The 26,051-nt window shown below is 36.2% G+C and overlaps 1 protein-coding gene across 2 annotated transcripts in view; it reads right to left on the minus strand.

The window, feature by feature from the left end:
* GAS2 (growth arrest specific 2) overlaps positions 1-26,051 on the minus strand; it is a 116,995-nt gene that overhangs the window by 46,030 nt on the left and 44,914 nt on the right. For both annotated transcript variants that reach the window (XM_080817508.1, XM_080817509.1), the window contains exons 4-6: positions 21,853-21,916; positions 12,677-12,818; positions 6,276-6,383 (exon numbers count right to left, since the gene is read on the minus strand). In XM_080817508.1, the coding sequence (XP_080673634.1) occupies positions 6,276-6,383; positions 12,677-12,818; positions 21,853-21,916 (314 nt within the window). The remainder of the gene's footprint in view (positions 1-6,275; positions 6,384-12,676; positions 12,819-21,852; positions 21,917-26,051) is intronic.

Genomic DNA, 26,051 nt, shown 5'->3' on the forward strand with positions numbered 1-26,051 from the left:
TATTTTCCCCAAAGTATGTTTTCATGGCCTCCTAGCCCAGGATGATGCTCTGGGGGGGAAAAAAAGCCAGAAGAGGGAACATTTCTATGGTCACATACATCGAGAAAATACTACATAGTACATCTCACTCTAGGAGTTAGTAGATCACATGAACATATTTCACCCTCCAAGAAATCTCAGATAATCTCCGATAAAGAAATCAATATTGCTTTGTGGTCCATAGCATTGAGTGGGAGTTAGGCCTGTGAATGCCGCGTCAGCTGCTCATTAGCTTATCACTTTGGGAAATTATTCAACCTCCATGTTTCAGCTTCCTCATCTGTAAAATGGGAACGGCAACAATATCTACCACACCAGGATAAGAGGTTAAAGTGAGATCTACCATGTGCTCAGACAGAGGCTAATAGAGTCCATTCAATAACAAGAGTTCTTAAAGATGCCTGTTTAAACTCTTTAACCTGATAACTGTTCTTTACAGATAATATCTCTGAACACCTTTCCTTGGAACACACTTTGAACCATGCTCAAGTGCAATGTTAGGATAGTGACACATTCTAATTAAGTAAAAGACTATTCAGCAAATAGTGCCCAAATTGAGTACCACAGAAAGTCAGCTACCTCTCAATAGATCCCACTGGCTTTCTATCTCTTGCCAGAATGTCCTACTACCAGGACATCAGAGCAACTCTGTTATGTGTAAAGATCCTGCCCCATGGATGTTCTATTCATTAGAGCCATTTATATCTACTTCATGCATTAAGACAGATCAGTATATCATGTTGGACCATTTGCATGTCACTGAAAATTGAGCCATAAAGGAAAGAGATATCAATGGATTAAGGCTTTAATGACTAGGAGAGAGAAAACAGAGTAAATGGCTCACTGATGGGTCTGCAAAGAGAAGGGGCATTATCCAGCTGTGTATATGTTTCCTAGTGCTACCCCAAAAGAGTTTGAGTCAGTTTTCAAAATGGAGAGAGAAAATAGTAAAGAAAGATAAGAAGAGGTAAGAGCTTCATCCAAGGAAACAATAGGCCACAAGTTCACAAGATGAAAAGCTCCCCCTCATCTAAATAACACCATGATTCCAATAAACCTCCTTGCCCTTTTCCAGAACATGGGAATCTTAGCCAATGATCAGAAAAAGGAGCAGTCAGCTAATTAATCTGACACTCTTTAGAAGTCCCTTTATTTCTTTTCAAATCTGCAATTGTGTCAGGTTGCTGACTTATCTTCTTTTAAAGAGTTCATATTTTTAATGTCATCATTAGGAATAAATGCAGAACAAAAAATTAGTTCATTCAAAATTCTATGCCCTCAAAAATTAAAAACTGTTAAATAATTATTCCTGTTCTGTTCAAGTCTCAATCATAATTATGTATAATTTCCACAGGGAGATATTTCATATGTAAATACAGTTTGAAAATGTAATTTTTTCTGCTTAACATCATATCTTCAGTATTTCCTCACAGTGATACATAGATGTCTTCAAAATGATCATTTCTAGCATCTGAATGGTTGTATTTTTCCATGATCAGACATGCAAATTATTTCTAATTGTACTGTGGTACAACAATCTCTTCCTTCCCGTCTTTTAGATGAGTGATTTCAAATTTCAGCACACAGCAGAATTACTTCGATGGCTTGTTAAAATGGAGGTGGCTGGGACCCACCTCAGGTGAGACCCAAGAATTTGCAATTCTATGGAGTTCCCAGATAATGCAAATGCTGATTATCTGGGAGATCATTTTTTGTTTGTTTGTTTTACTGTAATTTTTTTTTTCTTTCTTTTTTTTTTTTTAAAGTAAGCTCTATACCCAACATGGGGCTTGAACTCAAGACCCCAAGTCTAGAGTCACATGCTCTACCAACCGAGCCACAAGGCACTCCTCAGGGAGTTCACTTTAAATAATTACAATTATTTATATAGAACATTATCATCATTGAGTTCAGCTTGAGAAATTAAATAGTATATTTTTATGGCATCTATGACATATTTCTGAAAACCTTTCCTACAAGTTTATACAGATTTATATTGCCATCTGATTTCTTGATACTTGAAGTGTGGGTAGAAACCAACTAACTATAAGAACTAAAACAATGGAAAATTCATACTTTTTTCCTCAAAATCACAACTTGAGGCCTCAGATTCATTTGTTTATATTTCAAAGATACAGATCCTGGCTAAATGGTAAGATCCAAATATCTGTTACAATGGAAATTAACAAAGAGCATTTATCATCTTTGTCCAATTTCAAAAGTCACTGAAAACTAACTGTAATATTTGTACCTTGGAGCAGAGTAAATGTGTATCTTCACTACGCAGATACATATTAGCTATACTTAGCTTGCTTGTCCAACAGACAGTTCGGAAACCATGTCACTCATTGGAAGATGTAGGGCAAAAATCTGGCTTCAAATTGTTTTTGATAAGTTAGAAACAAGAGCATTCTGACTTTAGCAGGGGATTATTAGCGTGTTTGCCTAAAAGCCACAATCGAAAACCTCAGAGGTTTTCCCTTGTACTAAAGGATTCTTTATATTTGGGTAAAGACAATCCCTCACCATTAAATGAGGACATACGTATAAATAAACATGCCCACGTAAGTATATAGATGTGTGTATATAAATAAATATTAGGTAGCCAGATACGCAAAGTACCTATTCAAACACTGGTTTCTAGAAGCACACAGATAAGACATATGCTTAGCAAAGATATTCTGCAGAAAATGTCTTCCTGGCTCTTTCTCTGTAATCTGCAAACATTCTTGTATTCTTCTTTCTTATTTGTTGTTATTGTATCTCTTTGAGCATGTAAGGAGAAGTTGTGTTCAGATACATAATAATCATAAAACCATACATAAGTAAAGTGATTGGGTGTTGTCAACAAACCTTGAAATCTAGTTGGCAATTAACTTGTTAGCTCTGGCTTATATTGAGAAGAGCAGATCAAGAGTAAAAATACAAGAATCTTTTAAGATTAAGAAAATCTTATATTTATGACTTTCTAAGGGATGATTTTTTCTGAGTTAGTGTTTTAGTATCTTTAAGTAAGAGCTAAGTCAGCAGTCCTAAAAAGCCTTAAATGACTCAAAATTTTTCGTTGGGTGGACAGGTTCATTAGGGCCATATGAAAACACTGCTGCTCTCAGAGTGGACAGAAAACTAGGGGATAATAAACAGTAATGTACTGTACCATGTATATTTCACTGTATGTGTGTTTTATATAATGATATGCAGAAATGCATCTACTTATATTATGTAGTAAATATGACCACATCTTGTAGCCTAAAAAGAGATATGGCAAATTTTAAAATATGCCAATGTTAAAAATGCAAGCATAAGAAACACGGGACGGCAATGCAGAGACAGTAAGGCAATCACTCCCCTAGTATGTTTGAGATTCTGACTATAAGCACTTAGTACTTAACCCAGGTGTTCAGAGCAAACTGAAGATATTAGCAGCAACAACCATAAGATCCCTTGAAAATTACGGTCTCTAAGTATTTTTGAGTCATAACTGTCAGTTCCTTACAGTGAATGAGTGCAGAATGACAATTAATTATAGTCCAAGCCACAAATCAAAAAGTATTAGTAAAAGTGTATACTCATCAATAAGACTTTGTTTTAGCTTTTCCATTCAGTTTAGAAGAAGAAATAGGGAGAAAACATGTAATGAAAGGTGCATATGGTCTTCATGTGAAATTTCAGCTCCTAAACTTGGTAGAATGGGTGGTGAAGGCCTCTAGGGAAAACAGAGATAAGGAGAGGGGCCTTTTTAAAATCAGTTTACTCCATCATGGTGGGAAAGGACCCCTAGCAAGCCGAAGGATAAGAATTTCAATGAATACATATTAGTGGATATTTTCCTTTTTAAACATATAGTTTTAGTCTCCAATTTATGCAGTGATAGCAAGTTTCCTTTCAAAAGGATTTGAAAAAAAATGGATCACTTTTAAAGTAAAACCCGTTATATGCAACTAACGAATCATTGAATATGACATCAAAAACTAATGATGTACTATATGCTGGTAATTGAACATAATCATAAAAATAAATAAAAATAAAAAAATAAAGTTAAATCTGTTGTAAAAAAAAAAAACAGTGTAAATTACCTGTGAACAGTGTAAAAGAAGAAGGGGATTAGTACAGGTGATCACAACACTGTTCTACAGCACCTAGCATGGCTGAGTGATGCCATAACATTCTGGGCCAATCAGGAACAACCATATTCCAGTTAATTCTTATTGCAGGTTCCCTTGGAGCACCAGAAGCATGAAACAGAACGTGTGCAATATGTGTATTCTGTGAGAACTGATATTAAATTCAAATGCTCTAACTCAGGACTTCGATGAAATTTTTTTCATTAAAGCAAATCTCATATTCTCTATAAACAATACATGAAAAGAATTTCACCAAAAGGAAACCATTTTCTGAATAGAAAAACAGAACATCAAAAAATACCTTAAATGTCTAATATGATGCAAATTTATCATATTCATAAATATGGATATCAAATTCTCTGACCATTGACTAAATATGGAAGACCTGACACAAATAGACATATGTGATACATATTTTTGCTTAAAGATATTAGGCTATATTATAGGGAAAAGTATCTAATTTATTAATCATGTGTTTGTTAACACTTCTAAAATAAAAAGCAATAATTACATAGAATGAAGGCCTAGGTTTTGATTCTAGGCTCTGGGCCCTAATGTTCTCAAGAAGTCTTGAGTCTTGCGAAAGGTTGACCTGAGAAAAGTCAACCTAGTAAAATTCAAGCACATCTGTAGAGATGCTAAATTATTATTTTTTAATGTACTAAAGAAAAAGAAGGCAGTTTGGCAAAAATAAACACAAATGTTATTTTTCTAATAAAAACCAAGAGAACAATAAGCGAATACTAGGGCAACTGTCTATCTTAGTGAGGCCATTCTCAAACACTTAATTATCATATATCATTATATATTTCTCATTGTCACTACAAAGCAAAATAGCTATTATTTTAAAAAAATAGCAATTATTACCTGGAAATTTTTTTTAAATCAATAAACATGACCCTAAAGTTAGATTAAAAAATGAAATGAACATTTTTTTAAAGGCTAATTACGATCAAGGTTTTCTTCAAATAACATGTTGTAGAGCCTTAAAAATTTGTCTTATGAATAACTTTCAGTCAAAAGTTGTAGTTAAGAAAACTTTACACTGACAAAATTTATGCTGGGGTGTCACCGATTTTGAGCTTTGTTAAGAATTCTCATTGATGGTACTTGCCGCACACATTTATTTTGTTCCACAAAACAGATTAACCAGCAAGATATTTTAACTTATTCAAATGAGAGAATACAGTTCCTTCGAATCATAACCCCTGCTCTTTAGGAAATGACTTAAAGATATGGGGGGACAATACTTATTAATTTCTAGGAAGAGCTGAGTGCTGTATTTTCACCTTTTTAATTTTGAAAAGAAGAATCTTGGTCTTAGAAAATGTCACAAACTTATTTTGAGATGGAATTATCTTGATTATTCACCAAAAAAGATCACAAGTGAAAAGCATGAGACGTTATGTGGAACCACTAATAACAACCTAAAACTTCTCATGGTATCTAGCCTGATTTTTCATTAGTAAAGTGGACCTTAATGATCGTAAATGATTGTAAAATGGACAAAGACCACTGGAACATTCATTGGCTCCCAACCATGCTTCTTTATTCTAACCCAGAAAATAGTAAGGAATGACAGTCACTAGTTAACCATGCCATTGTAATGAGTTTGCATTTTCATTCTGGTTCATCACCCAAACGTCTTGAAAAAATCATGTTCAAATCATTTGAAAAGTTACCAGAACCGAGAGGATGATCATGTCCCAAACTTGGGATATGGAAGACCAGGGCAGGAGACTATTTCTGTTTCCTATGGGGTGTGGGGTCTGGGGAGCAGAAGGAGGTGTTAAATTCCTTTGAAATGAAATGTATGAACAAAAAAAGGAATTTGATTTTTCTTTTCTCATTGTGTTTGGTCTCTGTGATCTGGTTGATGTGTGTGTTTGTATGTATGTAAAAAGAGCAAGATAGTTCTATTTATTTAGCCCTCAGTAGTAATCATGTATAATATATTAACAAATGTTCATACCTCCTATCTTCAAACCCAACTCTATGTAGCATCAGGAAAGCTCCTGCTTAGTTACGGGTCACATGTCCCCTGTAATTCCCAACTCAGGTCCTGAAGAGCCTCAGAAAGGAGAAGATATCAAGTGAAAAGTAAAACTTTACCCTAATGAAGAGGATCTTTTCTCCCACTCGGTATCTTCCTTGAGAGAGCCTCTCCACACAGAATTTGTTTGGGCATTTGCAAGGAGGATCTTCGGAAATTCGCTTCACCTAAAAGAGAAGAGCGGGCAAGTTCAATTTTCCTTAATCAGGTTCCATTTAGATTAATTTGTTCTGTGGGTTCAAAGGCCCCCGGACCATTAATGCTTTTAAATTTATTCTATATCAAACTAGGGGCATGATATGAGCATGGAAATATCACATTAAATCCTAACTATATAAAAGTCAGGCCCTGAAGGCATTTTCCGGAGGTCAGTAGCCGCACTAAGGCATAAGCTGGATGATGACAATAAAAATGATGCCGGAGGATAATGATGAGCAAATCAATTGGCAGTGTAGAGATAACGAGCTAGGTTCTCACTGGGGGAGTACTGAAGAGATCGTGTACATTGGGTTGCCAAGATAAATACACTGAAAGCTAGAATAGAATGTGTGTTAACGGTAAAATTTCCTCATTATAATTTTAACAATATTAATTTTCCCATTTTCAAAATAAATGAGAATTAAATTGTTATTTTTTAAAAATGAGCCTACTGTTTCATATTATTTTGAATTCTAAGATTTCCTTTAGGAAATCATCTCTACTTCACCCAGTCAACCAGCAACTCACTCCATGTCAGTAATTCTCACCTACCAAAACCTATTTTTGTGGCGGTATCTCACAATTTACATGTCATATAGAATCCCTGTCTGAATATCAGATTTTATCTCTATTTTAACTATCTCCCTACTTTAAAAAAAATACATAATTTAAGTGATATGAACCATATTCTGGGGTAGGGTGGGGTCAGTGAATGTGGGTGGTTCTCAGAGTTCCCGAGAAAGAAATGTGTATTTCTTTCTAACTGTATTTGTAAAAATGTTTTTGAAGGAAAAGTGTATATACATATACATACATGTTTTTAAAGTAAAAGTATACATATATATATATATATATATATCTCAATTATGTTCAATTTACACCATTGCTAATTTATACCATATCTTTTCACCACAATAAGGGCTTCCATGAAAAAGGAAGGATGGAAGGAAGGGAGAGAGGAAAGGAAGGGAGGGATGGAGAGGACTTTGGCCATCAAGCAGAAAATCAGACAGTCAGCAACATAAAAACACGTGGCCCAAACTTTAAAAAAGCCATGCTTGGCACAGCTTCAATGCTGCCTAGGAACTGGGCAAAGCAATAAATTGGTGTTCAAGTGGTTCCTCTAAGACAAGACAATCACGATTATGCGTGGAAAGTGTTTCCATCTTGAAGTGTTCCTAGATGAAACACAGAAACTATTGGTTTCAAATGAAAGAAAGTATAAGAAACATATTCTCAAGTGACCTGCCCTTCTCCATTGCCTTCCTAGCTTTGAAAATGGACCGGCTTTTTAAAATCAAGGGCTTTTTTTGTAGTTGTGTGAGAGGTGGAGGCAGAAATGGAAGAGACAAGGCCAGACTGTGGGTAGTGGAAATATATTGTGAAGTCAACAGTGACTGATGACATCTGTGCTTCTTATATTACCTTGGGACAAGTCAGTCTGGCAGGTGTTCTGTTTTTGGCCAGGAACTCAGCCAATTTTCCGCTAAAATAGGATTTCAAGAGGAGCCTGATAACTCAGAATTATACTATCTCTCATCCCCAGACTGAGGAAGTTGATGGAAAATAGGAAGAATGTAAGAATGGTTTCTTAGAACTGTATTCAATTCATTGTGTGGGAACGTGCTCCCAGTGAGCAAAGGCAAAGCGAGAACTCAACACAACCCTACTTTTATTTATTTATTTATTATTTATTTTGGTTACAGTTGGTTCCTTCTATCAGGACATCTGGAGAATATATTAATCTGAATGGACTCCACATTCAGTGTGTTTCTCTAATGATATCTTGATAAAGAAGGTGGCATGGATTATCCACATACAGGGTTATCTTTTTTTTTTTTTTTTTTCCAGTTTTCCACAATTCCCCTACGGAAATTTGAGGATACACAGGAAGTTTCAAACTGGTAGATATTTTTGAAACTGTTCATGGAATATGGTATCTTAGGGCAACTTTTCTTTTTTTATTCTTTTCCCTTTTTTCCCCCTTCTTTATTCTCCTTCTTTTCCTTTCCTTTCTTTTTTTTGGGGGGAGGGGGTTGAAATAACTTTGCCAGAGTAAAAATAGCCAATATTATTAACAAAACACAGGGACTTTGCAAGCAATCTCTCTCTCTCTATCTACTACCCCTATTCTAAAGCACACACCGCTGCTCAAGAATTTCAACTCTCGGGGCACCTGGGTGGCTCAGCGGGTTAAAGCCTCTGCCTTCGGCTCAGGTCATGGTCCCAGGGTCCTGGGATCGAGTCCTGCATCGGGCTTTCTGCTCAGCAGGGAGCCTGCTTAGAAAGCCCGCTTCCTCCTCTCTCTGCCTGCCTCTCTGCCTACTTGTGATCTCTCTCTCTCTCTCTGTCAAATAAATAAATAAAATTAAAAAAAAAAAAAGAATTTCAACTCTGCTATGGCTGGTAATGCCTCACACACAGCAGAGCAGTTGCCACAGGAACTCTTTCCTTTTTATATTTGACCTATGAAGCTCTGATTTAAACCTTGGGTGAGGCCCAAATTATTTTTCTCTTTGTTCCACTGTCCCTGAAACGAAACACACCAGTGAAAAACTATCACTTACCCCGAATGTGAATATTTCAATGCAACTTCCCCAATGTAGACTGTAAGAGACTGCTGTGGCCAAGTAAGTCTGGAAAATTCCAGATTGAACAAGGCTCTCTCAGAGAACTCACTACTGCTTTTGATCTGCCAATGCACGCATTGCCAAACTCTAGATAGGGACTATATAGTAAGCTGTATTTCTCAAAGGAACGTAACCATGGAATTCTTTCCCCCATGGGGCCTCTGGCAGTGTGTTTGATTAAACATTATTTGAGAAATGCTGGTTTAAAGGCTTTCAGAACAGAGTACAATAGTACAGAAACATCCCCTTGACACAGTTCCTACACTCAATTAAAACCCCTTAACCAAACAGACGGTTATGTTCCCAAACTTCACTTGGTAAACCATACAGGGGGTTAAAAGCTCTTCTGAAATCCCCTTCATGGTTTGCAGCTGAGAGAACAGAAGTTGGAGCAGGGAGAACAACCACAAGAGCGATAGGCCATTCCAAAGAGAGTACCTGCCTCGCTCTACTCCTCAGTGGGAGTATCGGCAAGACTTTTCCAAAATCCCTTCCGTGCTTTTTGCTCCACCTTCTCTCTCCTGTCCTTTTACTCCCCCTACCCAATGGTTAGCCACACATGGGACAACGTGGTGAAGGAAAGGAACCAGGTTCCTTCTAGCTGCTTCTCCCAGGTTCATGTAAATGGCTTCAAGGAGCAACATCTCCACCATCTGCAAAGCTACAGCAAGGTTAAGTACAACTATTTCCAGAGCACATGGCTTTGCTTGATAAATAGAAAAAGGCAGAAGCTTTTTTAAACTTTTATAACTTACATTCGCAATTTATCCACCATGCATGGCATTGGATAGATACAGATGAATAAAATAGGATACTGTCGTGGAGACCAAGAGCCACATCTAGAGAAGAATGGGCATTTATGCCCAGTAAGGCACATACTTTATTAAATATACACAAAACTTTGGGGCATCAAGAACTAACTTGTCAATTTTTCCTGGGATAAGAGATGCTGACAAAAACTTTATATAGGAGAGGCTGTGCCATCTGAATTTTATAAGATGAAAAAGTGCTTATATGAATATTCAAAGATTGAGTAAGCAGAAGTCTGATGAGGAAAGCAAGTGAGGAAAAACACAGGATATAAAATTACCTTGGAAATTTGGGATTAGCGGGCATGTTTACAATGGACACATCAGAATGCAAGGATAAGTCGACAGGGTAAAAAGTCTGGGAAAGACAAAATGGGTCAGAGCATGGAGCTCTTATGTGGCGTGTCAACGAGTTTGGGCATTACCCTGGAATGTGACAGGGAATACCTATATAATTTTACTCAAAACTGAGTTGCATTTTTTGCTGATCATTCTGGTAGCAATAATGTTCGGGGGGGAGAATTTCAAGAACAGAATAGTAAATACACCAGAAAGTGGTCTCTTAATTTGCAAACTAACAAAAGTTCATTTGAGAGGCTCCTTGGGTGGCTCAGTTGGTAGAGCATCCTGACTCTTGATCTCTGGTCAGGTCATGATCTCAGGGTCTTGAGATCCAGCCTAGTCTGGGTCTCCAGGCTCAGGACGGACTCTCTTTGTCCCTCTCCATCCCCCTATCTTACTCTCCCTGGTGAGCGCTCACTCTCTCTCTCTCCGTCCCCTCCATCTAAAATAAATAAATAAAGATAAAATCTTTTAAAGAAATTCATTTGATTCAGTGATCCATTCACTGAAAGGCCAAGGGTGATGTTGGCCAGAACTCTGCCTCTGATGGAGAAAGTAAACAGAGGTGACAGCTAAGAGGAAAGGAACAAAAATAAAGTGCGGAAGCCCCAGAGAAACACATTTATAAGAAAAACCAAAGGAGGGGCACCTGGGTGGCTCAGTCTGCCTTCAGCTCAGGTCATGATCTCAGGGTCCTGGGATCGAGCCCCACATCGGGCCTGCTTCCCTCCCTCTCTCTGCCTGCCTCTCTGCCTACTTGTGATCTCTCTCTCTCTGTCAAATAAATAAATAAAATCTTTAAAAAAAAAAAAAAAACAAAGGAACATCTTATTGTAAAGTAAGTTGAATCAGAAAAGTATAACTTGGAGAGAAGGAACATTGTTTTCATCAATGTATAAATAATGTCATTGCCTACTGTTAATACGATAATGTTGTTCAATTTCCTTACACAATAAAAACGAAATACTATATGACAAGTAAGGCACGTGACCAATCCTAAAAACTGTCCCGTGATTTAAAAATTTTTTTAGATGGCATTGGATACAAATGTCCTTCCTAGTCTTTAATTCCTGAGCAACTCGAGCAAAAGAAACTAAATTAAACTGGTATTAGCTAAGATGCCTTGACAAGCTAAGTTTTAAGTTTGCTGCCTTTAGAAATGGAAATTCTCAGTCTTTTAAATTGTGGTACTTCCGCTTCTGTGAATCTGCAATATGGGCCGTAGTGTTACACAGGGAAAAGCGAAAGACGAACAACCTCTCTTCCGCATCCTATAGGGTCAGTCAGCCCTGTCCCCAGCTCTTCACAGCTCAGACCCTAGAGAAGGAAACTCAACTATGGGCCAGCATGGCTTTTCAGTCCTGCCTGTTCCACAAAACGGCATTATGGTTGGTGCTGGCTTCTAAGTACCTTCCCCATGTATGAGACATACTTTAATCTAACATCCCTGAGGTGACTATTTTTCGAAAAACTGCCCACGGTTTTTTTTTTTTTTTTTTTTTTTTGCACTCAAAGTTTATTTGCTGGGAGGTGAATGCATGCACACAACCGAACACACTTCTTATAACCAAGAACGACTTTAAACAGACAACAGAGGAGCCAGAGAATTTTAATTCATCCAGGTTGCTGATCCTCCCAGAATCTGTTCTCTATGATTATGAGGGTCTATGAAAACATTCCCTACTCTACCAAAGACCATGACTCAAGGGCTCTGCTAAGTAGAGGGGTGGGGATCACAGACAGCAAAACTGGGTTGGAATCTAAGCTCCTCTCCCCTCAGCAGGCTTTTTAATTTCTTTTTTTTTTAATTATTTATTTATTTGACAGACAGAGATCACAAGTAGGCAGAGAGGCAGGCACAGAGAGAGAGAGGAAGAAGCAGTCTCCCTGCTGAGCAGAGAGCCCGATGTGGGGCTCGATCCCAGGACCCTGGGATCATGACCTGAGCTGAAGGCAGAGGCTTTAATCCACTGAGCCACCCAGACACCCCCAGGCTTTTTAATTTCTGCTTCAGTTTCTTCAACAAGAAAGGTGCCCCATGATAACAAAAGCACTTGAAAAACAATGATAGATTCTGGCCCATAGCAGGCAGGTAGCAAAGGGCAGTTCTGTTCCCTGTGGTATGTTGGTGTTCTCTTCTCCTACCTCAGGCTTCTTATCTGTGAAACAAAAAACCATAACCCAAAACATCAAGGTGGAACTGTTTGCGAAGATCATTTTTAGGAAGTTAGCTTATCCTGAAATTTCAGATACTACTCAGTAGAAATCAGGTCACTTTATTTTAAACGACTGGCTCAGTTTGGAATCTCAAAATGACTACTTCTACTGTTGTAGGACTACAAACTTTTTCATAGGATTTAAAAATGAATTTGAATGAAATTGAAATAGGTGAAGGTTAGATTGACAAGAGATTGTACAGAATGAGTTTTGAAGGTCAAAAAAGAGTAAATGCTGGTAAGAAGTCCAACCAATTTTACTTACGGCATCATCCAGTAAGTTCCCCGTGCTCTTTTTCCCAGAAGACTTTGATGAAGGAGATGGTGAAGGAGAGGGAGCAGAAAGTGTTTCTTCTTGTTCAATCTCTTTTTCCAATTTTATCAAACCAGGAGGTTCCACACCATACCTTTTAAAAGACACCAGATCAGTACACATGCATAACTTCTAATGATTTACTTACCGTATGTTACATTTGATCATGAACACCATAGGACCAAATGGCTGACTTTTTAAAACTAATTTTCTCTGGCACTGAAATGGCAAGTTCTAAAATTGGCCTCCTTTAAAGCAGGAAAAAGCACATATATCTGATTTTGATATAGATATATACATACACACTTACGTTTAGATACGTATATAGACACATGAATAGACAACTGACATATTAAGAGTAAAAATACTCCATGTAATACATTGAGGCAATAACATGAGTTATCATGTGAACTTTAGTCTTCAGCTTTTAGATTTATTTGATTTGAGATTTGTAATCGAATTCCTCTTTTGAAGACAAGCTTGTTAAAGATGAAAATAGCAATCCCCAAAATGAACATCCTTAAAGGATTTAATAGACAAGAAACCACTGTTAATTGTATACCTCCTTTGAGTCCAGAGCAATGTTGTGTGGGATTACACTGTGTCCTAGGTTATACATTTAAAAACAATGTAATGAAAGTAGGTATGGGGTCCAGTGAAAGAAAATGAACAAGAGCAAATAGAGAAATAACTTAGAATAACAATGTTAAAAATTATGTGTTATAAATTATTAATACCCTAGAAGTTCAAAAAGAGAGATGTAATACTTGTTATTGGCATTCTTACCTCCCATAATCATATTTTTCTTTGGCTAAATTTAAAATTGGTTTGGTTTCTTAGATGCTTATCTAGTATGCCTGGGTGAAGAAGACCAAAGATAATTCCAGAATATGAGAGTTGTAAAGGATTTGGGATCATCTAGTTATATCTTACATTTTTACAGAATAAAGAATAAAGACCCAGAAAGGATACAGAATAAGCTGGGAGCAAGACAAAGATGTAAATTCAGATTTTTTTCAGTGTAAGGCTGAGGTTCTTTTTCTCTGACATTTTAATCAGGTGATTACATGTTAGAAAGGAGAGGAACGAGTCATTTGGAAAGTTAAAAAATAGGTGATGGATAATCTACAAAGAAAATAATCTACATAGAGTAAATACGTAGATGGTATGTCTACTACCTTAGACTTAATCATATTTTTAAAAGATCATTGAATACAAAAGCTTAGATTATTGTCTTGTTCTAATGGCTTGTTACTTTAACTCACATCATCACACATGTGTTCAGGATACACTTCCAGAGGAAGCAACTTCCCCACTCTTGATGTTTTTGTTCTTGTCGAGGGTACTCAATTAGTTTAATTCCTGGCCTCTCTCTCTCATTACTCACACTTCTCCAGCAAGATGAAGGGATTTATCAAACTGTAAAATCTAAGAATCAATTGAACTTGCTTGACTCAGTTCACCTTTCTTCTAGGGAAGTAGCTGTCCCCAGAAAGGCCTCCATAGAAAACTCCATCTTTGTTTGTAATTAGGTAGTTAATTGGCCTATTTCTGGAGGTCAGTTAAAGACACTAAGCATGTCTGCCAACTTGGATTTTTTTTTTATTTTTTAATTTTTTAAATTAGCCTATAATGTATTATTTGTTTCAGGGGTACAGGTCTGTGATTCATCAGTCTTACACAATTCACAGCACTCACCAGAGCACATACCCTCCCCATTGTCCATCACCCAGCTACCCCATCCCTCCCCACCCTCCTCCATTCTAGCAACCCTCAGTTTGTTTCCTGAGATTAAGGGTCTCTTCTGTTTTTTCTCCCTCCCTGGTTTCATCAACTTGGATCTTATCAGTAGTAAAGGTGATATTTAATGTTCCATCTGTAACTCTTTTATTCCATTTTCTAATATTTTTTCCCAGAATTTAGAGGGTAAGGATGCATGCTGTGTAAGAAGCTCTTTGAGAACTGTAAACTTGGAATTTAGTACAAAATAGTCCAGGCTGTCATAACTCCACAGAACAACTGCTTTCTTGAGAACCATCTCTAATTAACTGAATAATTTTTAGTTAAATAAATCATTAGCTAAAAGACCTAGGCACCATTCATCATGTTTCTACTGTTTTATATATACTATTCAGTTAATGGGACATAATGGAAACATGTACTAGACTGCAAAGCTGTATCAGTGGAGACTAGTGTCTAATTCACAGCACCCTCAAGAGCCAGCATAGGTCCTGGCACACAGCAGGTACTTAAGGGCAGCCATGTGAATGAAAAAAAAAAAAAAAAAATCCCGTTGTATCATACAACAATAATTTTGAGATCCAAACATGAATTTAGATTTCATTGTCCTGGATCTTTAATTGCATATCATTTTATCTTTTTTGAAGGTTGTATTTATTTATTTGTTTATTTAATAGTGCACATGAGTGGGGGGAGGGGCAGAGGGAGAGGAAGATGGAGAGGGAGAATCTTAAGCAGACTCCCCGGATGAGGGCAGAGCTGGTGGTGGGCCTTGATCTCACGACCCTGGGATCATGACATGAGCTAAAACCAGGAGTCCAACACTTAACTGAGCCATCTAGGTGCCTCAATTGCATATATCACTTTAATAAAACATGTCAATATTAAGTGCATGTAAATGCTTTACCAAAAATTTTTCCAGCAGATTTTAAACCCTATCCAAAACTAAATCAAATACATTATTTTTTTCTTTCCAGTACTTCATTAGTTACACTGAAGTCAACCCAGCATCTCATTACTGCTGACAAGTACCAACAACACGCACATGGAGATTTGTGTATCCTTCTTCCCTGAGGTAGACTTGAGCTCACTGTGCCATTGACCTACTCTTAAAATTCAGCAAGTCGCTTAACCTCGAGGAGTCTGTTTTCTATCAGGAAAGTAGACATGAAACTGGCCTTCCCCAGAGGGCTGATGTCATGGTGCAGGGAGGGAGGGAGTGAGGATGCTGGAACAGCAGCTGCTACTGAACATCTTCAGGGCCCCCCGCATAGTCGGGCATCCTGACATACATTCCTTCTAAAGCTCCTTGTACGTTCAATGTAAAATGGAAATTCTAACTCCTGTTTTAATGTTGTTAGGAGAAATTAAAAGAGTATCCATCACAGGGGCGCCTGGGTGCCTCAGATGGTTAAGCCTCTGCCTTCGGCTCAGGTCATGATCTCCAGGTCCTGGGATTACACCCAGTACTGGGCTCCCTGCTCAGCAGGGAGTCTGCTTCTTCCTCTCCCTCTGCCTCTCCTCCTGCTTGTGTGCGGGTGCGCACTCGCAAGCTTGCAAACTCTCTCTCTCTCTTAAATGAATAAAATCTTAAAAAAAAGAAAGAGTATCCATTATATGCTCAGTACAGTGTCTAACACATGGCACAGCCTCTGAAATTGTGTTGATAATTGATGAATCAAAGGTTTTACCATTAGGAAACTATAGCACTAAAGTGTTTTTGATGAAGCTTTTTGAAAAATATATTACATCACCAGATGAAATAATGTAGGGGCCTGAAAATTAAGATGTAATGGAGTATTATTACTACGGTTTATATTATTACTCCTGTTTGTATCCTTTACAAAGGAACTTCTTATAGGTTTTCTTTATACCAGTTTTCCTAGAATTATAGAGCAGCAGAAATTTCTTAGTGCTGGATATAGCCAAACGAGTTAGAAATTCAGCTTTGTTCCTAACTCGTTGGATAGCAGGCAACTCTTTTTCATCTCCCCAGACTTCTTTGAATTCTTAGTCCATCAAGGTATAAAATTTTGTTATATTTAATGTTCTTAAGAGAATAACACAAACTGGGCAGTGAACCTAGAGGAATTTAACGCACTAGAATTCGCAGCCAATTAAAAGTCAATCATAAGTAAAAACATCATATTTGAACACATAAATTAAGCCAGTTGGAAAATGTGATTTCATCTGTAATTGTTGGTGGATTCAGGCCACCTTTCAGGAACAGGCTGCATAATTTTTTACTTTTCTTTTCTCTCTCTCTCTCTCTGTTTTTTACAAGTAAAATAATAATGTATTACTAGAGGAACAATAGGCTTCACCATGTCGGATCCAAAGTAGCCTAAGTTTGAATGAAGCTGGTAACAAAGTCATACATGGAAAGCCTTGCCCTGGAGATTTTTCTTTATCTGGGAATGCTGAAAATTAGCTCTGCCACTGAACATAGAGAATCAACACTAAGCTCCAAATCTCTGCTTATATTGGCTTTTAAATACTTCAAGCTGCCTAGGGTAGAGTCAGCCAGTCCCAAAATGCACACTCAAATACGATTCATTGGCTTCCTGTCTGTCTGGAGATGTCAACAGGCTGTAAATCATGACATTCCCCTGAGGCTGGGGGCTCACACCTGCAAGCCAACTTAGTCACCAAATAGGTCTTTTTTTCTACTCTCCAAAAGGTTGCTTTATTCTGGTTTCCATGATTAATTCTATACCACCTCACGTTTCTACTCTGTGAGGTTGTCACAAATCTATACTGTTTTCTACTCTTTTCCAGCTATGAGGTTTTTGAGTTTTGGGAGAGAGAATTTATTGTTTTCACGCTGAATAAGGGTCCAACTAAAGAGAGCAAGAAGATTGAATCCACTAAAACCAAACCCTCACATCTGTATACCCCAGTGATAGGAGAGTAGAGTGAATAATTAAAGGGCAAGGAATCTGGTTTTGTCTCGTTGAAAAAAAAATGCAAACTGCTAGGGACAGGGTCTTCTGGTTAATACCTTTCTGAAGAGGTACTAGGAATGGCTTTTTCATTTTTCTGGCACATGACATGATTTTTGAGATTGGTCTAGATGACATAATAGAGCTTTCAAACTGAGTCCTGAACTAAGAGAATTTACAAACTATTTAGTAGACTAGAGTTTTCAAACAAAGGACATCTGGGACCTATTTCAGTAGAGTAAGGGGGACACATTTTAGAAACTTCCCCCTTTTTAAGGCAGATAAGTTTATAGATAAACAGATGAGTTTATAGTTGACAGCTTATAGATTCTTGCAAGATAGTTTTGCCCTATTTTTATTCTTTTTTGAAGTAATTTAAAGATAGATTTACATTTGGAAGGAAATTCACTCACGTGAGCACATGTGATATTCTTAGCAGAGTCAAGTGTTTTAAATAGGATGTGTTAATTAATAAACCTTGTATAAGAATATTTTTATTTTAAGCAACACTTCATTAGGCCATGCATTGAAATAGGAGACTAACAAAAATGTTCACCAAGTATATTTCTTTCAAATGGTCATAAGTGTTGTTCAAAATTAAGGAAGCACTCAAAAATAATAATATAAAAAGCTCCACTAAGATATTAATTATTGATTAGGGCCCTAGACCAAAATATCAAAAGTTTTTAACTTTTAGCATAAAAGTAATCTTAGTTCTGTAGTCTGTAAAACGTCGACTTCATAGGGACATTTTTCAGCAATGAATATCAAAGCATTGTCATTAAAAAGATCTTTCAGGTTTTATTGACCTGCCTTTGCTGAGTGTTTTACTTTTCAAAAGGAAAACATGCATATTTTACACACAGAAACTGACATGGTTTCTGAAATATTAACAGTGGGATTTCACTCTCCAGTGATGATAGCTCTATTCAGTCGAAAATAAAAGGAAGTTTTACCCGTGAGAACAAAAATAAGTGGTCTCGTTCTCCCACCTCAGAATTCAGAGAAGCCCACAGCTCTCAAAGGAGTGTCACTGAGTGTTCCCAGTCAGAAGAAGATGGCAGAGAATCAGAAACATCTTGAGAATCGTATCTGAAGTGATGTGGATATTTTAAGATGACATTTATGTAATTTCAAGGAGTTAATGTTTAGAATAGAACGTAAAAAACATCACCTGTCAGTGATTATTAGAAAAATGTTCACAATTCATAAGATTGTGCTGGGGACTTCATTATAGTAAAAACTCATCAAGTGTGTGTACAAATTAATGTACTGATTCATAAGAGCTTTCCCCAAATCACTTCTAGTTTTAGCTAATGATGTCTTAACTCAGTAATTTCTGTAATCCTCTAACGGAGGCACAAGGAGAGGAGGAAGCGGAGAGTAAAGATGCAGACATAGTTTCAATATGTTCAAAGAAAAATTTAGGAATAAAATGAGGTCAGGTGGATGAATTTTCCTTTTTTTTCCCCCTTTAACTAATATGCTCCAACATACAGCTTAGGGAGTGAAATTTGGGTTTACTGGTTTGCTGTCTGTAAAGCACAACTGAACTTCCATTCAAATAAAAAAAAAAGAGAAGATCTTCAAATGTGTACAGATAGAAACTTAAGTAGACATGTACACTTAAATGTTCAATCTATCCAACTGGTATTCAACTGTTTTACCTTATGCTGCACACAACAAAAGTAACACCCTGAATGATCTCAGCATGTTTTCTGGTTTTCAGTGTAAGTACAGTATTTCACGTCACTCAAGTAAGCGAAGAAAATAAAAGCAAGGTTTTGAAATAGAGCATTGTAACATAAGGGTTATCTTAATCCTTAGATAATTCCTTTGTGAAATTAGTAATATCTTTGTAATATGAATAATTACCGCTTTCACCAGCTTACGTGGTTGTAAGTATGGTCAGAAACGGAGCAACCCATTCGTATCGTAAATAACAATGACGATGGTGATAATACTAATACTAATATTAGCAGGATGAAAATGTGAGGGGTGATAGGTTGACTAATGGCATAGACTGCAGTATGGTTTCACAGATATACACTCATCTCTAAGCTCATCAACTCGTATACATTAAATATGGACACCTTTTTGTATGTCACCCAATAAACTGTTTAAAAAAAAAAAAGAATGATAAAGAAATGGAGCAACCCAGACTCTCAGTTTCAAAATAACTGAGGGAAAAAAAACACATAAAACTTGACATGATCCATCACCATGAAATTGACCAGGCCCTTATTATTCTGTCATTAAAATTAAGATTTTAATTTGTTTTATGTACTATGGCAAGGGGTAATTTATGCCAGACTTGGAACTGAAGGAAAGGGGATTTCTAAAGGTATTTTGTCATTGGGTAGCATGTCTTCTCCTTTGATGACTCCGTCATAGTTAAAAAGTCTGGTCCAGCAGGATTCCTAATCTGAGTGCTCCAGTAATAAAAAACATAATCAAAAAAATAACATAAACCCAGAAAATAGGCAAATATTATAAACTAACAAGAGGATAATGACATCTCGTGACTAATTCTGCAGATGGTACACTGTCTTCTCTCTACCTGTATATCATGGCTTTCAGAATCACAATGCTGACTTGATTCATGTATTTAGATTATTAAAACAACAAAATGGAATCTGGCCCTTTAGAATATTCTAGCAGTATAATTAAAATAAAAAAAATTGAACAAAATTGTTCTGTCTTATCTCTTAAGTAGGAACCACCCATGTTTCTCTCACTCTAAGATTTCAGTGGCAGCTGCTCATTTATTGAAATTTTATTTTGTGTGTTTTTCTTCCCCTTGTATTTTTCACTTTCCCCCTTTTAGGGGATATCTGCAGAGTTCAAAGGACACCACTCCTTTGACTCAAGATTGTTTGCCTTAGAGGTCAGAAGCCCCAAGACTGGGTGGCTTAGCAGAGTCCTAGAAGCAACTGATACCGTTGTCTTGCTCGCTCATAGAACCTAAGAAGGGGACAGCTCTGTAGGGGGGTGGGGTCCAAAGAAAGAATGGGACACTACAAGCTCAAACTCAGCCCCAGTAGTAGAGGCCTGAGTGGACAGAGGACCAGGGGACCCTTTCCCAAGGCCTTCACACAGTATCTGGGAACAGTATGGGAGACAATAGGGAAACCTCCAAATGTCTCAAATTGGCTTTTTCATTTTGAGAGGGCCCTCAGTCATACTTAATTTGATTTCTTTAAATTAAAGAATCTTCCTCACACCCACATACTGTGGTAAAGTAAAATTCACACTTGATATACAATTCGTTGAGATTATGTCGTCGATCATGTTTTACAGAACATGGAGTTACTTCTGATTGCAGGTTAATTTCCCATTGGATCCAAACCAAAAATAAAAACAAACAAAAAAGCCCAGGTCTTTCACCGGCAGCGAGCTTTCTACCCATTGCTGTAATTTGCTGCTGGGTATGCCTCGTGTTTTCTTTACCCTGATTTTCTTTATAAATTTTTCTTTGAGAATTTTCACCCAGAGCTAGCTCCCACGTTATCTTATTGGCTTATCTGATCTCTATCCTAACAGTATACCCAGATTTTGATGAAAAACATCTAAATAATTCTGAATTTTTATTTTGAATCAAGTCTTCTTTGACCACTTACATCTTCATTTCTAATTGTTTGGGTTTCATAGAACTGTCAGAAGTTCTGTGCAAGAAATTTCATTTCATTGCAATTTCATTGCAAGAAAATGAAAGATAAGACACGAAACCAAAGCAAGTCAGCTGAGGTAATAAAGTCCTTTTCTCTGTCTATTTAGCTATGAGTTTGACTTTTACAATTACTTTTTTTTTTCCTAGAAGAAAATGATTCCAAACGTATCTTCACATATGAAAGAAAATATTCTATGCCTTTCTCTAATGAAAATATGGAGAATAACTGAAAAATTATCCCCCCACTTAGCAGTAGAAGCTAAAAGACCTGAGACATGGGATGCTGAATGAGGGAAAATGAGAAAAAAGGAAATTTATTTAATAATAAATTCATTAAATATTAGTAGATGATATTAGGGATTATATCAAGAATTAAATTATAAAGAATAAACAGAAAGGGAGGAGGTGAGGAGTTGGGAGAGACATAACAGGAGCAGACTTCAGCAGAAAGAGTAATTGTCATGCACAACTTGATGTACAAGACCCTCCCCCACCCCCCAAGAAAAGACTGGAAGGCAAATGTATTAGATGAGAAGATATGTTTTTAGTAAATGCTTACTAGATATAGTGGCTTTGACAAGATTGTAGGACTAGGAATATTGGTGGCATGCTTTTAGTTTGAACAATTGCTCTTGAGATGTTTGTACTAATTATATTTGGAAAAAATAGCTTCTCAGTGCCTAGGTTAAATTAGCAATGAAAAGCCAGCAAGCTTCTCAGTTGCTTCAATGCTGAGATGGTCCACGTCTTGAAATAGTGGCAGCAGTTTGACCTACCTGGCTGCAATCCGGCCAAGCTCCAGCAAACAGAGACACACTTCTCTGGGTTGCTTGTGGAGGACTGAAAGACAAGACAGAGGTGGACACCTTTACAATAGGAGGGATTGTAAAGCAGCTCAATAGCGAACAGGCTTGCCAACGATCTCTCATCCCTCATGCTTCCCGTCAATGAGCTAGTCTTCTTTCTCACATTCACAGAAGCCATCCCATCCCACGGTACACTTAGCTCTACCAAAGTCTTAAAGCAGCTTTCAAAACTCTCTGCCTAACCTCCCTTCTCAAAGTCATGAGTCTCAGGAAATCTTACCCTGAGTTAATCTCATCCTGAAAGTGTTTTCTTATATTACATAATATTAGTAAGTTGGTCTTGGAAATACATGTAGTTGTCATTATGATATAAATAGTTGATATTTTAAAATACACAGCACATGGAAGACCATGGAACAAAGCTGGACTCTGCAAAACCCTGAGTCTACCTCACTAGTGATTTGAGCAGAAATAATGCAATGAATAAGGATAAAAATGATACACCACAGTCCTTCATTATCCTCCAAGCAGTGATATCAAGTGAGACTCTGAAACTTGATGTCCTCTGCTAATCAAATCTGATTAAATGATACTTTAGAAAGATATTCTTTCAACTGAATGGATTTGTAAATATGTATCAGTATACACCAATAGTCAACTTTGTCCATAAAATGAGCAAATTAGAAGACTGTTCTTTATATTGATCAGATTCTAATATATTCTGATTGCTTAATAAATCTTGCTTTACTAACTGGTTTGGATGCATTCAGTAATGCTGATAAATCATACTTGCATTCATTGAGCCTACCAAAAGTGTATGTCCTGCTTATATTGCTTGCTCTCTTTTTAACAAGATAGAGCATTTTAAATACATGTTATGTACTACACCCAATAAAGCCAACAGATATTAAAAAATATATATAATGCACTGAGAATGGTCTTTATATAGACAATATCCTGATAAAAGAAAATACTAGCTTATTGATCAATTTTAAGAAAAACAGTTATATTGCTTTAATGCTTAAACATAGAATTTTATAATAATTCCATTTCCCAGTATTATTCTATTCCTTTAACTTAAATATCTAATTCTTTCACTCCACAGATTATGGTACTGGCAATATTTGGTCCACTGACATCAGAATGGAATTTATTAGAGTTAGTGATGAAGAGAAAGAGAACATTTACTTGGATTGTAAAAGTACATAATTGGCTTTAAACAGACACAAGTTTATTATCTTGTTATAAAATGTCACTTTTGAAGCTCACAAAATAAATTCTATTCCCATCAACAAAAAGAATTACGGAAAAATCTCAGTTATAGAATATTCCAATTCTTGGTAATATAAAGTTTGGTTGTAGGTGACCCTGAGTGAATTCCCCTCATCGGGAAGCCTAAAGTTATTTCTAACTAAAGGATCTAAAAATAAGGATAGTTAATAACTCCAAATTCAAAGGCACCACTGGTTGACTCAGGCTAGAATGATACAAACTTCACAACTTCATCGAATCAACTGCAGTGCCGTATAACATATGGACTGTAATACCACAAAGGCACCAGTTTCAAAAAGAGAACAGTCACAAACATCACAAAACAGAAGCAGACAATGAAAATCAATCTTTCTGTCTAGATAATAAATTCTTTCTGATTTAGGCCTTAAAAAAACCCCATCTGTGGAACAAATCAATAAACATGGGTTCTGAATGGAAAAAAGAATATATAAAAACTGAGGAGAGGAAGATTTTTTTAGGCCCTGTTAATACCCTCATCTTCAGTGAACACTGTGCAAAGTAAGTGGCTATAGCTCTGGAAGACCTGGACACAATATCCTGTATTTCTTGATGGAAATAGGATCAAAATATAAAAATTACTACTAACCTGACCAAATTGTGTCAATGTGCAGTCAATAACCAGTTAGAGAAAGTAATATCTGACCCACCTATAAGGATTCCTTAACCAACTCATTATCTATAGTTTGAGGACTATGTAAGTATTGGGATAGATACGTTTTACAGAAAATAAAATTCATCCTGAAGAAAAACAATAATGTGAGTAACAAAGACATATGTGAGACACATTACTATTGTGTATTTCTTTGCTTCCTCAATTGAGCTAGCAACTTAAAACAGCTTTGGCATGCCCAACTCAAATGCTGAATCTACCGTGGACTCATTAGAAAATCAATTTTGGCAAACTAAGAAGTAACTGCATGAATCTTCATTTTACATCCTTAGAAGAATATTTTATATATACATGTGTGTGTATATATATATATATATATATATATACACATATATATGTAAATTTCATACATAAAATTTTTTCATATCCTTAAAAGAACAAGCTTATAAAATTTAAGACAAATGAACCTCTCCCTCAGCATCATTTCTTAGGAAAAACTAGTAGGATGATTATTGTACTTCCCAATTTTCTTAGAAATATTATTTTTCATACAGAAAATAAATTGCTTCAGAAAACCCCCTGTGTTATTGTCTCACACAGTAATGCCTTTTTAAAAAGCAGGTATATTATGCCTGGCCTATAACGACCAAAAAACCCCACAAAAATGAAACAAAACAAAACAAAAAACAACGTCTGATGACTAGTGAGCGATGAATGAGATGAAGCTGTAGAGGTGCATAATTTAGCACAAAACAGTAACTACCCAGTAAGCATTACAACTCAAAAATCGAGGATGATGACAATCATCCAATGATGATCATGGTTTCGACAATGAACAAACTGAATAAAGACTAACATCTTACCTGGTGTCTTGAGAAAGTGCAAATGATGTCAATGTTTATTTAATTGTAAAAGCAAATACTCTTGCTTTATGGGTATATAATTAAATTCAAGAGTCTTTAAATAGTATCTAAATTTCCCATAGAAGTGACTTTGTTTGGTTTTTGCACTCAAGCAAGTTTCTAAAGTAAGTTGATAGAGTATAGTGGCCATGGGATTCAAACCACAAAGATCTGGGTGTGAGTATCAACTCTAAGGCTTACTGGTTGCCTTATCTTGGGAGGTTATTCTGTAATATCTCATTTTTCTGAGGAAAAAACAAAATTGTATATCTTGGAAGGTTTTGGTGAGGATTAAACAAGGTAATATTTATTTTTATTCTTGACACAGTGTGTGGCACTCTAGCTTTATTAGTTTTTAAAATGTTTGTTATTATAAATTATTTGTTTAAAGATTGTCTTCATTTGGCTTAGTCAACAATAGCTCACTTATTTTTTTCCCTAAAAACATTTGTGTGTGTGTGCACCAATTGGGCGTCATTCACTATGCTAGGCATGATAAAAACTTTGGAATAAAAAAATTACTATTGGTATAATATATATAATCTCAAGTGATCTATTATAATGAGTATATATTGAATATTTTATCATTTATATTATATCAGAGACCACTAATTATAAATCAATCTAAATCAAATCACAGGTTAAGAAGGTCAATTTGGTCAGCATATACAGAAATATAAAGCAGATAGTCGATAGTTATTACAAGTTTGTGCTAAGTATAAAGCTTAAGAAAAATGTGTCATTTTGTGAAACAGCAAACACCTTACCATTAATTTTTCTGTTTCTAAGAAAAAAAAATTTAGATGAGTCCATTTTTAATAAATTACCTAAGTTGATTATAAAAGACAATTTTTGTAAATTGCATTTAAATGAAAGCTTTTGTATTGAGTCATAAGGATACTCATCTTAAATCATTTTAATGATTCCCCTTTTCAAAAAAACAAGAAAACTTCTCCTTATACTAAAGTTTATACTAGAAAACATTTTTTGCACTCTATCATTGAAATACTCATATGGTTTTTTGCTTTGAGTTAGGAGAAGAGGGAATCACTATTGTTTCCTTTCATCTAAAAAATTGTTTTTTAAAAAATAGAAAGCTCTCCAGCCAATAGTAATTATTATGTGAAGGGTTTTATCATTGGATTTTTTTAAAATAATCAAAACCACCTCAAAGAAAATCATAATGCAGAGCAGCTCTGAGAAAACTAAGACAGATCCCTATTCAAAAATATGTGGCAAGAGACGCAGTCTTATAACCTAGATTCTATAAAAATCTCATGGGCATCAAATGTCAAATGGAGTGCTGCTAGCTCCAGGAATAGAAAATGAGGTCTTCCACTAAAGCAAAGGGTAGAGTTTCAATG

Source organism: Martes martes (genome assembly GCF_963455335.1).
Source record: "Martes martes genome assembly, chromosome: 10".
NCBI lineage: Eukaryota > Metazoa > Chordata > Mammalia > Carnivora > Mustelidae > Martes > Martes martes.